Below are 13,247 nucleotides of genomic sequence, written 5' to 3'. Positions count from 1 at the left end.
GAAACTTCATGTTATTTTTACGGTATACAGAATGTCTCGAATTTAGTGTACATACATACATAGTTAATGGAGTACATTCTGTTTTACCACAAAATTTTAGACAGGGTTTCACACAGTATTTCACTTAGTTTGGGACCCACTGTCGTACATTAATTGTAAAACATAAAATGGACAAATAAATTTATTTCATTTCATTTCGTTTAACTTTAAGCGCGGGTTCTCTATAATCTGGTTTTGTCGTATTTCACATAGACAACTATTAAAGTGACAAATCCCTGGTTTAAAGTTCGACTGTGTTTAAATTGTTTTGTGGTAAGACAAATTGTTTTTATACTACTAATTGTAAAAGCTTATTTCGATAACTTACATTTTTTTTTATGTGCATACATATCTAGCCTTTAATTTGTTTAGTTTTAGATAGAGCGAAGAAATAATAACTCACCACAACTCGACTTGTGAAATTCTCCAATTTTGAAGAAACAGGCGGTGCTGCTTGCGAAGGCTGTGTTGTTGACTTCTTCGCTACGGCACGTTGGCGACGAATCTCCTATTTAAAAAAATGGTCAAGCGTGAGACAGTATCTTTTTTAAGCAATTGCATAGCTTCTATCGCGAGCCTTGAGCGCGGGGACCGAATCGAGAAATTCCGTAACGAAAAACCTCACGCTCCCCACGGGGACGGGCGGAGGTGTGGCTTGAAGGCATAGCATGCAATAGCGCAACCGCCCCAGTCCCCGAGTGACACACGCCGTTTTTTTTTGTTTATCTCAATTCTAAACGATGTATAATTTCAATTATCTATTGACATTATGCAGCAGCTACTTTTTGAATTTGATATTTTGATTTAATGGCATTCCAATATACATTTTTAAAGAAAATAATTAATGCCAAAGATAATACCATCGTTACAATATTGTAATCATTGAAATGTTTTATATTCGTTGAGATAGTTATGAATTATATCAATAGATAGCGCGCGGTGTGTCCCTTAGGGCTGATTTTTCAAACCTCGGTTAAAACTTATTCATCGAATAACGTATTAAACTACCATTTCAAAAATGTATTCTAATTGTCCGTATATGACAGTTTACAGGTGACATTTTAAAATGCTCGTGTAATACTTTATTGGACGGATAAATTTAAACCAAAGATTGAAAAATCGGAAAAATCGGACACATAAAACTGAAAGAATAGAATAAATTCGATCGCTTTGGCGGGATGAGACGTCGCCCCGGAATGGCGTAATACGCGGGTTCGAATCCCGGCTAGAGATCGAAATTTTTTCTATTTTTTTTTATTTATATGCTACTTTTTTATTGAAATTGACATTCAAACGTTGAAATCTGAATAATATATAGCTATTTAATTGTGAAAAGCTTTTAAATAATTAAACATCGTTCTTTTTTAAATAGGAATACATAAACCCACAAATAAACAAACTCATACACATACCTCGTTAATAACTTCTTTGGGTTGCGCCAAATCATTCGATTTCATCTGTTCGTCGGATCTCGTGTACTCTACGTATGGTATGTTGGTCTGGAACAAAAAAATATATATTCTTTAATTTTACATACATAATATATGACGTCTATAATTTCAGTGATATACATAATATCACCGTCAAATTGTAAATATCGTCGGAATACAATCCGTCGAATTTTGCTTACAACACTTATTTTTGGTATGGAAGTGAAAGTAGAAAAAAGCGGCCATTTTTAAACGCCATTTTTGTGTCTGGGCCCTGGGGCCTAAAGAATGATGTAGGCCGTAGGCAACTTTTCGCTGCTGTAAAACGACGCAAAATATACATATAACAACTCTATAGGCATTTCGACAACTTTGTCATAGAAACTGATAGCAAACTGCTAATAAAAATATGATCAAATTTTCCAAGAAAACTGCTTCTACAGCTAGAAATAAGCAAACTTTTGCCACTTTTCCCGACCACTAGGTACATTCTTACCCTAGAATGCGCCTGCGCTCGGGGCAAAGCCCTAGTCCTGTGCCTTTCAGCCGCTTGCTGCTCCAAGAACAGCGGCTCCAAACGATTCGACCCTCGATATATCCACTCCAACCTGTCCTGGAGGTCTTTACCGAATTGTACTAGGACAAGAGAAGCGTCCACTTTTAGCACTTTCGCTGGACACCATTTACCTGAAATATTGATAAAATTTATGAATATTTCGTTTCGTTTTTTGTGTACATTGTTTGTGAGTTTTTTTTCTTATTTTTAACAGTTCAGACATTTGAGCGCATTTACGCCTGATAAGAAACAAGTGTTTTTCCAATACTTCTAAGACATTAAATTTGTAAAAAAAATATCGATTTCCCCAAGGAAATTGCCCAAGCAAAACACATGTAACAATGACTGTAAATAATGATTTCGTCGAGCTAGAGAACACTTTTGTCAAAAAGTATTGAAAAACACATATCTTTTAAATAGATAATCATTTATTACGTAATCTACACTTAACAACTTATAATTGGGTTATTTTAGTGATTATTTAAATTTTACGGAAAGCCTAATATTATTCTAGGAAATTTGCTATGACTATATGCTATAACTCCGGGTACAGTGGTTGACGCGTGAGTCGGGTCCTGGGTTCGATTCCCAGAAAATCGACAAAGAAAAAAAAATGTCTCGGTCTAGCAGGACACAGAAGGCTGATCACCTACATGTCCCTAAAGAAAATCGACCAGTGAAACAGATATCTGCCCCTTACCCCACTTGGGGATATGGGACTACACTTATATGCTAAAAAAATAGAAATAAATACCTCTCCACTCAGTCTTAATAGACTGTCCAGCGTGTAGCCTGACCATCGGCCTTTCCGGATATTCCTTCAGATATTTCCGAATGAATTCCTTAGACGCGGTATACACTTCCTCCCAAACTAAAGACGAACATTCGCACACGAGCCGCGTGTTCGCGTGTTTAGCGTATTGTGCGTAACCGTGGTCGAAGAATATTAGATATCTGTGGAATTAAGGGATAAAAACAATCCAATTTTAATAATAACGTCCGGTTGTCTGATAGAAATAGCCATTTAGCGATAAGACCGCCATTTTTTATTTATTTATCATTAGATTATTTCAATTAACTTTATTAATAGAATAAATCATGTGAAAAAGATCGTGAGTGCCGAGCACACGCGTCAGAAGTGAAACTTCTTTGGCAAGATACCATGATACCAAAATCGTCGCCTTACTCCATGACGTGACGGTATTGCCATGACGCGACTTTGAAATTTTACTCACAACGCGCCTTAAGAAGTTTTACTGCAAAAAAGTATCACTCAGTGAACACGCTTTACAATTTTTAAAATCGATATTGTCTTTTGTTCTGTGTACAACTACTAACATAAAATTTTATTATACATATAAAAATAGTTAATAGGCCGTGTAAGAAGTTTAGTAGGTATTTTAATTTGAGTCTAAGTACATAAATAAAATTTTCATACACAATTCCAATAATTATTTAAAAAAAATTTCAACCTAAAACTTCCAACTTCAGAAAACCTCCAAGAAACTTACCGTTTTAATTTATATTTTTTTACTCACCTATAATTATTAACAGGATTGGGTATTTCAGCGATCACGCCAGCGTAGTAACAGTCGTTTTTCTTTTGGCCTTTCTGCTTTTGATTCGTGTCTTGGAACAGAGCTATCACTCGAGTACCTATAGATATAAAAATATTGTCTACAAAATCTAGAAAATACGCTTAAGTTCTTGACAAGAAGCTTATATCTAATACACTGGAGATTGCACTATGAACGTTGACTTGTCACGGGAAGGTATGACCTTGAATGACGCCTGGTTGTTCCTTCATCCCTTTCACACCAACTTGCCAAGTTAGGTGTGAAAGGGACAAAGGTTTGACCTTGAATGACGCCTGGTTGTTCCTTCATCCCTTTCACACCAACTTGCCAAGTTAGGTGTGAAAGGGACAAAGGTATGACCTTGAATGACGCCTGGTTGTTCCTTCATCCCTTTCACACCAACTTGCCAAGTTAGGTAGATGAAGGAACAACCAGGCGTCATTCAAGGTCATACCTTCCCGTGACAAGTCAACGTTCATAGTGCAATCTCCAGTGTATTAGATATAAGCTTCTTGGTTCTTGATATTATTGTATTGTCAGTTGTCACCGATACTTGATTAATATAAGTTCGAATTATTTAAAAAAGGCCATTTTAATAATTGCGCCAAAAATCAAACTTAATAACTTGACTCAAGATCACGGGCATATATTGTTCGAATCAAAGCTTTTCTCATGAGTTACACAATAGCCTTTGAACTTTACCGCGCTCGGATATTTTTGACGACCTTTTAATAGGCGATTTTGAGTATAGTTGTTTATTTTTAACCGACTTCAAAAAAAGGAGGAGGTTATCAATTCGGCCGGTATGTTTTTTTATGTATGTACACCGATTACTCCGAGGTTTCTGAACCGATTTACGTGATTCTTTTTTTGTTCGAAACGGGATGGTGTCGAATTGGTCCCATAAAAATTTTATTCGGATAGGCCCAGTAGTTTTTATTTTATGAGCATTTTTGTCTGTATTTGTAAATGTTGCAAGTGCAAGTTTGAAGTCGGTTGTTTTTAACGCAGTTATATAGACTTGTGTTTTGTGTTTTAATGATATATAGTTTGACTTTACACTTCTCACGAATTGGTATGTTTAGTTATCATTCGGTTACTGTAGAGTCTGTAGAATAGCATTTAATCCATACTAATATTATAAATGCGAAAGTAACTCTGTCTGTCTGTCTGTTACTCAATCACGCCTTAACTACTGAACCAATTTGCATGAAATTTGGTATAGAGATATTTTGATACCCGAGAAAGGACATAGGCTACTTTTTACCCCGGGACATAGGATAGGTTTTATCCCGAAAATCCCACGGGAACGGGAACTATGCGGGTCTTTCTTTGACTGCTGCGAAGCCGCGGGCGGAAAGCTAGTAAATAATAATTGATTAACAATTAATCTATACTAATATTATAAAGCTGAAGAGATTGTTTGTTTGTTTGTATGTTAGTTTGTTTGTTTGTTTGAACGCGCTAATCTCGGGAACTACTGGTCCGATTTGAAAAATTCTTTCGCTGTTATATAGCCCATTTATCGAGGAAGGTTATAGGCTATGTGTCATCACGCTACGACCAACAGGGGTGGAGCCACAGGGGTGAAACCGCGCGGAGCAGCTAGTATTTAATAATTCGAAGTTTTTTTTAGTTTCTCTCACAAATTTCGAACCATTTGATATTTCAAACTCTTGATAATTCGTAATATTTTGAGAGTCCCTCGAGTTTCGAATTAGCGAGAGTCGACTGTATATGACGGCGCCACTATCGAAGTTTTAAAAAAATAACGAACGGCGAACTGATATAAAATAGCGCGCGCGCACGACTCGGGTCCCGTCCGACTAGGGCCCTTCTGGCCTCCTCCACTCAAGCGACAGCTCAAGCCGAGGTTCGTGGTCCCCGTGGCGGGGGGACGCCCTTGTGCATGTCGCTACCAGGGTGAACCTTCAGTTCACCCCCGCGTCCGCGTTACATAATTTTTTAAGAATAGAAAAAAATTCGATCACATTATAATCCTACTAATATTATAAATGCGAAAGTTTGTATGGATGTATGGATGTTTGTTACTCTTTCACGTAAAAACTACTGAACCGATTACAATGAAATACACACATATAGGGGGTAACTTGGATTAACACATAGGATAGTTTTTTCCCGGAAATCCCACGGGAACTGGAACTATGCGGGTTTTCCTTTGCAAACGCGGGCGAAGCTGCGGGCGGAAATCTAGTTATTTATATTTTAAAGATATTGTTGAATGTTATAAAACTAAATAAACTCATACTCGATATCAGAGATATCGAGTATGAGTTAGATAATAATAACATAACTTACCAATAGTCATTCTTGCATTAGCCGGTTCGTAATATGCTAAGCACTGAGCGGTGAGATTTTTGTATAAATTCCGCGGCGCTGCGAATTTCAATTCATTGGCGAATTTCACACGACAGTTCGTGTATTCTGAAGACTGTAAGGAGTAAAATTATAAAGATAAATTAAGAATAGAAATTGAAAATAATTAGAAATTTGAAATTCAATATTATCTATAATATAAAAATGAATCCCAAAATGTGTTGGTAAGCGCATAACTTTAGAACAGCTGAACCGATTTCTTTAATTCTTTTTTTATTATATTCCTTGAAGTACGAGGATGGTTCTTATATAGAGAAAACGTGAACATGTACCACGGGCGAAGCCGGGGCGGACCACTAGTTATCTATATAAGTATTTATTCAAAATTATATATACGTATGTTTACCATCTGGTTTCCATAACACAAGCGAAAGCTCAGTATGGGATCAGATCGTGCCGTGTGTGAAAATTGTCCCGAAATATTTATTATTGTATATTATTATCTACTTACCGAAGCGCCCCCCACTTCAATAATGACCGCTTTGCCCCAAGAGCGCAATTCCTTCCTCTTCGCGTATACATCCATCCCGGGACGCAATATAGCTCGGACAATATTCCCGGGCGGGGGCAAGTCCGCCGGGGCAACCTCCGCTGATAGTTTTACCACGGATATGTCCGTGTTCTGGAATTTGAGAGAAAGCTATGATATATATATAAAAAAAAATATATATATAGATATCGATAACGACACTGAATTAATTAATCATTCGCATTCAGTGACCTACAATCGTCGATTAGAATATTAAAAAAAAAATTTAACTCAAATGATGGATTTTTTCACAAGTTATAGTGTTTTCAGGTTTCACACATGACGGACAGGAAAATTTTTTGACCTATTTCGGTGTTTTTTTCCAATTCTATTGAAGTAAATCAATTTTTAAAAAGTATGGGATTAATCTCCATTAAATTATCTCGACAATAGTATGCAAAATATCTTGATTCCGTGAACTAACAAGGCTATAATAATAAGAATAGCTGCAAAAATGAGGCGAAAAAAATTTTTCGATCGTAAAGCACTCTCTGATGCTTCGCATCGTCGTGCAATAAATAAATCTTAGATCTTGAGAAGATGTACTTAGATGTTGTTAGTTTTGTGAATGAATGTATGTAATAAATAATTTGTATTATTTATTGTCTATATCGAATCTTAATTGTTTTCTTATGTCGACGACGCTGGCGCGCGGTAAATCTCTTAAAGAGATTATGTTTGCGCCAGTTTAATTTAATTTATAATGAATTGTATTATTGTAGTATATAAATAAATAAAATAAAAATTAAGACAAACAAAAACAAAGGATAAATAAAATTTGAACTTACATCATCTTCAGATTTATCTGCTGAAGCGTCGTCCTGAAATGTTTAAATAAATTAATAAGTTATTAATAACATCTCAGTCAGAATTATTTTCTTCATAACAATACTAATTAGTGATCATACAAAAAAAGGGGATACTTGTAAACTATAATCGATTTCAACTAGATTCACAATCGCCTATTTAATGGTCGACAATGTCCAAGCGGCGTAATATACAACATGCATTCAAATTAAAACCTTATTTCGTGGCAGTAATGTTCAAAGTCTATTGTATCACAAATCACTCATAACCAAACTCTGCGTTGGCAAAGTTTAGCTTCGGACAATTTTCTTGCATGATTGTGAGTCTAGTTTAATATTTAGCTCTTCAAATGAGAAAATTTTAAAGAATATAAAAATTTATAACGCCTAGACGTTGCCCCGGTTCGGCAAAACGCGCGGGGTCGAATCCCGCCTCTTAATCAAATTTTTTAGATCCTAAAATAAAATTATTTGTTCGTCTAGTCACTTATTGTACTAGTACGTCAATTGATAAAAAACTAACTTTTTCGTTAAAAAAAAAATAATTTGTATAGTATTGGACAACAATGGATACACCAAGCATTTAAATACTTACAAGTGATAACTGCGTTAAAAACAACCGACTTCAAACTTGCACTTGCAACATTTACAAATACAGACAAAAATGCTCATAAAATAAAAACTACTGGGCCTATCCGAAAAAAATTTCTATGGGACCAATTCGACACCATCCCGCATTGAACAAAAAAAGAATCACGTAAATCGGTTCAGAAACCTCGGAGTAATCGGTGTACATACATAAAAAAAAACATACCGGCCGAATTGATAAGGCTGATAACCTCCTCCTTTTTTTTGAAGTCGGTTAAAAAGGATGTCTCATTACTGGTAAAACTGTAAACATATTATATGTTACGGAATAAATATTTATGATTTTGATTTTTGAACTAACTTTTTGTCCTTGTGTTTCTCCAGTAATCGAAGTGTATCGAAGCGGTATGGCCGCGCGTTTCGATGACGACTCGCTGCTCGAAGACATACGCCGTTTTAAATTACGTGATATCTGATACAAAAAGGAAAAAAAATAATGTATGTATATTGGGGGTATATTGAAATATCATTTTTTCTAATGTTGAGGAAAAAGTAGCAGATAAAACAACGAATACAAATATTCCCTATTCCTCTCCTTTAACAACTTCCTTCCGTACGTGTGGTTGTGGTTGTCTGGGAGAAATCGCTATTAAGCAATAGGACCGCCATTTGTTTTAATTTATAATTAGATTAAGTTCCTAGTTGGGTTATTTCAGAGCAATAAAGTATGAATAAATAAATATAAGGAGCAACTATGGAGTTTCTTGCCGGTTCTTCTCCATAGATACTGCTTTACGAATCGGTGGTAAATGTTATGACGATTCAAAAGTGCTTTTATAAGAAGCCTAATTGAATAAATAAATGATTGAGTGTGAAAATATTATAGTCAAAAACTGTTGTTGTGGAATAAGAATTTAGATTTTTGTCAAAAAATATTTTTTCAGCTTTTAACATTATGTATACTTATATAAATATAATTAATTGGCACGTCATATATTTAACTTAATAATAAACTAGCTGTTCTCCGCGGTTTCACTCGCTTAGCGTGATGATATATGTATAGCCTATAGCCTTCCTCGATAAATGGGCTATCTAACACCGAAAGAATTTTTCAAATCGGACCAGTAGTTTCCGAGATTAGCGCGTTCAAACAAACAAACTCTTCAGTTTTATAATATTATAGTATAGATAAAGGATAATATACCTCTGTTTGATTAGGCAAAGTCTCCAAGGTAGCATACTGAAAGGAAAATAATATATAAAATAAATTATAAATGCTTTGGCTTTTTTTAAAGACATTTTTAAGTAATAGATATTATCTAGCTATCCTCAAAGTAGTAAAATAGGCTGGTGGGAGAGTAGAAAGTAGTTAGTAGGAGAAAGTAGTTAATAGTAGTATTTTCCCTGAAACTGCGAAGCGTCTACATTAAACTGGGCAGGCAATTCCTGTATTTCCGGTTGGAATGTGGCGTATAATTCATTTCTTAATTTACGTCACGAAGTAGTAAGTCTTTTTGAAAAAAAAAATAAATGTCTCTAAACCTAAGTTATGTAGGTAGTTAGTAGCTAAGTAGTATAAAAAACAGTAGGACAGTAGGGTAGTAGGAAAATATTATGTAGAAAGTAGTTAGGAATAAATAGTTAGTAGGAAGTAATAAGAAGAAATAGTAAAATATAATATAACTAGCGGTCTGCCCCGGCTTCGCCCGTGGTACATGTTTACGTTTTCTCTACATAAGAACCATCCTCGTACTTCAAGGAATATAATAAAAAAAGAATTATCGAAATCGGTTCAGCCGTTCTCGAGTTATGGAATTACAACGAAAAGTGGCATTGATTTTTATATATATGATTTAGTATATTATATTTTACTATTTCTTCTATATTTCTATAATATAATTTAGGTTTCTTAGAGATTTTAGATAAGTTATAAATTTAGATTAAGTAGGAAGTAGTAAAGTAGTACTTTGGTAGTAAAGTAGTATACTCACAGTACTCTGTGGAGTGTCGACAATACATAACGCTGGCAATTCCTGTATTTCCGGTTGGAATGTGGAGTATAATTCATTTCGTAATTTATCCGTAGACGCTTGACATTCTTTTAGCATGGCGTCTACTTGCATGCCTTCGCCTGTGAAATAATTTTTAAAATTAAGTTAGGTTACTTATAAAACGATCCCCCTGGATCGTATTGTTCATCTAAATCTACAAAGTGTAAAATTTTCATCGAAATTAGACCAGTCATTTATGACCAACATATATATACATACAGAAGAACCTAAAAATATTTCAATGATATTAATAATGTAGTATTTTCTTACTCTCCAAATCAGCCATTTGCTTCTTCAACTCATCGACGGTATCCAGCAAACGGGAATCCATTTTGAATTTATCCCACGTTGCGTTGATCATATCCGCTAATTGTTCTTCTAATAATCTGTAAAAAAAGGCAAATGCCATCTCTATACATAAAATATGTGTGCGTGTACTAGTGTACACACGTAAGAAGTGAAACTTCTTTATGACCTTATTTTTCAAAAAATAATTTACTATATGCAACTTTACAGAAATACGTCGAATCACGCGTGGTGATTCGTGGTTGATAAGAAAAAGATGGCGCGTAACAGAAAAATGTCACGCGTAACGAAAAATGTCACGCGTAACGAAAAAATGTTACACTAAATTTTTTTCCAACCCCGATAATGAAGTTTCACTTCAAAAATGAATCCCTATTTCCCTTGGTCACGGCATCACGCGTGAACGGCTGAACCAATTCCGATATTTCTTAGTGTGAAGTGTTCGTTATTGTCAGGGGAAGGACTTGAAAGAAAATCTCAAGAAATTTGTTATATAAAATTAAGAAAATGCTTAATGCACCACTGAACCGATTTCGGTGAAACTTAGTAGAGATCTAGTTTAAAGAATGAAAAAGCACATACGATAGGTTTTATCCCGGAAATGCCACAGGAACGGGAACTATGCGGGATTATCTTTGAAAACACGGGCGGAAACTTAAACTTAATTATATACATATTTAATATTTATATTAGACTAGCTGTTCCCCGGCGTTTCACCCGCATTGCTCCGCTCCCATTGGTCTTAGCGTGATGATATATAGCCTATAACCTTCTTCGATAAATGGGCTATCTAACACCGAAAGAATTTTTCAAATCGGACCAGTAGTTCCCGAGATTAGCGCGTTCAAACAAACAAACAAACAAACTCTTCAGCTTTATAATATTAGTATAGATAACTTAAACATAATTCATACTAACTTGGCCCCCTTTTCCCCCACCAGCTCGGTTTCCACACCCTCAGGGTCCACTTCATCATCAGAATCCGAGTCCAACACTTCAATGGGATCCTTGCAGTCTTTGCCCAAATCCAGGGATAGGAGGTCTTCGAAATTGCGTATGCCTTCGATTAGTTTCTAAAAACAAAAGTATGAATCAAGATACATAACTGCGTTAAAAACAACCGACTTCAAACTTGCACTTGCAACATCTACAAATACAGACAAAAATGCTCATAAAATAAAAACTACTGGGCTTATCCGAATAAAATTTTTATGGGACCAATTCGAGAACATCCCGCATCGAACAAAAAAAGAATCACGTAAATCGGTTCAGAAACCTCGGAGTAATCGGTGTACATACATAAAAAAAACATACCGGCCGAATTGATAAGCTCCTCCTTTTTTTGAAGTCGGTTAAAAAGGAATAAAGATAATTCCTTTCACTGTTATTTTAAATCGTTTCATTTTATAACTTAGAAATGGTTTAGGTACATCTTTTATTTACCATTTAGTACTCAGAGATCAGAGACTGAGAGATCATTAACATATCCAATGGTGAGTATTTGAAATCGGTCCAGCAGTTCCTGAGATAAGTATATTCAAACCAACAAAGAAGTCTTTAGCCTTTTTATCTAATAAAAATAAAACCCGTTTCGCGTTATCACGGCATCACGTGTGATCGGCTGAACGGATTTCGATAATTCTTTTTTTATTATATTCCTTGAAGTACGAGGATGGTTCTTATGCAGAGAAAACGTAAATATGTACCACGAGCGAAGCCGGGGCAGACCGCTAGTTATTATTAAAAATGTTAATTCTTACAGCATTTCGCCCATGATTCTTCTTTCCCTCATAGAAACTTATAGTGCTGTTATCAGCCACATAGTACACATTTGTTTCAAACATGACACAAGTGAATAAAAGTTACAGATATTAATCATTTACCTAGCCGTTTCATTAAGTGGCTGGATGTCATTCAGTCAGTTAATTAAGCAATGTTTAATAAATAACCAAGGTTATCAATGCTGATAAAACCACATATAATATACGAGAGATGTCTCGCCCCGGTTTCACTCGTGGTTTATACATAGCCTATAGTACTCAAAGATCATGTATCACTACATAGTATAAAACAAAGTCGCTTTCTCTGTCCCTATGTCCCTTTGTATACTTAAATCTTTAAAACTACGAAACGGATTTTGATGCGGGTTTTTCTAATAGATAGAGTGATTCAAGAGGAAGGTTTTAGTATATAATTTATTAGGTTTTAGACAAAGCGGGCGAAGCCGCGGGCGATAAGCTAGTATATGTATATATTTGAAATCGGTCCAGTAGTTCCTGAACTTTGCATGTTCAAACAAATTATTATTATTACATACTTTTATATACTTACAGCATTTCTTAATACAACAACATCAGCGCAAGTAGCACACACATAAAATCGATTCTTCTTTCCCTCATAGAAACTCATAGTGCTATTATCAGCCACATAGTACACATTCGTGTTGTTGGGACACGATTCGTTGACGCACTTCTTTTTGCGTGCGCAGTCGGTTAATTCGCCCGTGACTACTTCCGTTTCTGGAGCTATGTCTGTGAAATTAATTGTTTTTGATTTAATATTAAATAAATTGTACACTTTGCTACTGAAAAAAAGGGCCATTAGCAAGGGAGATTACTAATTTTTTCATGCGTATAGATCTAATAAAATGGGTTATTACATTGTTTAAATTTTCAAGTATAAGTAACTTTGACTGTAGAAATGTAGTATAATAAATTATTTATCACTACATAGTATAAAACAAAGTCGCTTTCTCTGTCCCTATGTCCCTTTGTATGTTTAAATCTTTAAAACTACGCAACGGATTTTGATGCGGTTTTTTTTAATAGATAGAGTGATTCAAGAAGGTTTTAGTATATAATTTATTATGTTTTAACAGAAAAAAATAAGGCCATCACGCTATTTACTTTTACAAGAATAGTTTATTTATTTTAGTTACACATAGTTTTACAAGTTAAAAAAGTTATCT

General features: G+C 35.0%; 1 protein-coding gene across 1 annotated transcript in view; it reads right to left on the bottom strand.

Moving 5' to 3' along the window:
* Positions 1-13,247, bottom strand: part of LOC123704426 (histone-lysine N-methyltransferase eggless) — a 34,253-nt gene that overhangs the window by 13,791 nt on the left and 7,215 nt on the right. The window contains exons 9-22 of the mRNA XM_045652818.1: positions 12,611-12,810; positions 11,198-11,352; positions 10,244-10,359; positions 9,914-10,053; positions 9,127-9,162; positions 8,284-8,394; positions 7,317-7,349; positions 6,451-6,621; positions 5,922-6,054; positions 3,564-3,681; positions 2,780-2,979; positions 1,966-2,156; positions 1,452-1,538; positions 443-547 (exon numbers count right to left, since the gene is read on the bottom strand). Coding sequence (XP_045508774.1) covers positions 443-547; positions 1,452-1,538; positions 1,966-2,156; positions 2,780-2,979; positions 3,564-3,681; positions 5,922-6,054; positions 6,451-6,621; positions 7,317-7,349; positions 8,284-8,394; positions 9,127-9,162; positions 9,914-10,053; positions 10,244-10,359; positions 11,198-11,352; positions 12,611-12,810 — 1,796 coding nt within the window. The remainder of the gene's footprint in view (positions 1-442; positions 548-1,451; positions 1,539-1,965; positions 2,157-2,779; positions 2,980-3,563; positions 3,682-5,921; positions 6,055-6,450; positions 6,622-7,316; positions 7,350-8,283; positions 8,395-9,126; positions 9,163-9,913; positions 10,054-10,243; positions 10,360-11,197; positions 11,353-12,610; positions 12,811-13,247) is intronic.

Source organism: Colias croceus, chromosome 29 (genome assembly GCF_905220415.1).
Source record: "Colias croceus chromosome 29, ilColCroc2.1".
Taxonomy (NCBI): Eukaryota; Metazoa; Arthropoda; class Insecta; order Lepidoptera; family Pieridae; genus Colias; species Colias croceus.
The sequence above is the reverse complement of the archived record's forward strand: the minus strand, read 5'-3'. Positions and strand labels throughout refer to the sequence as shown.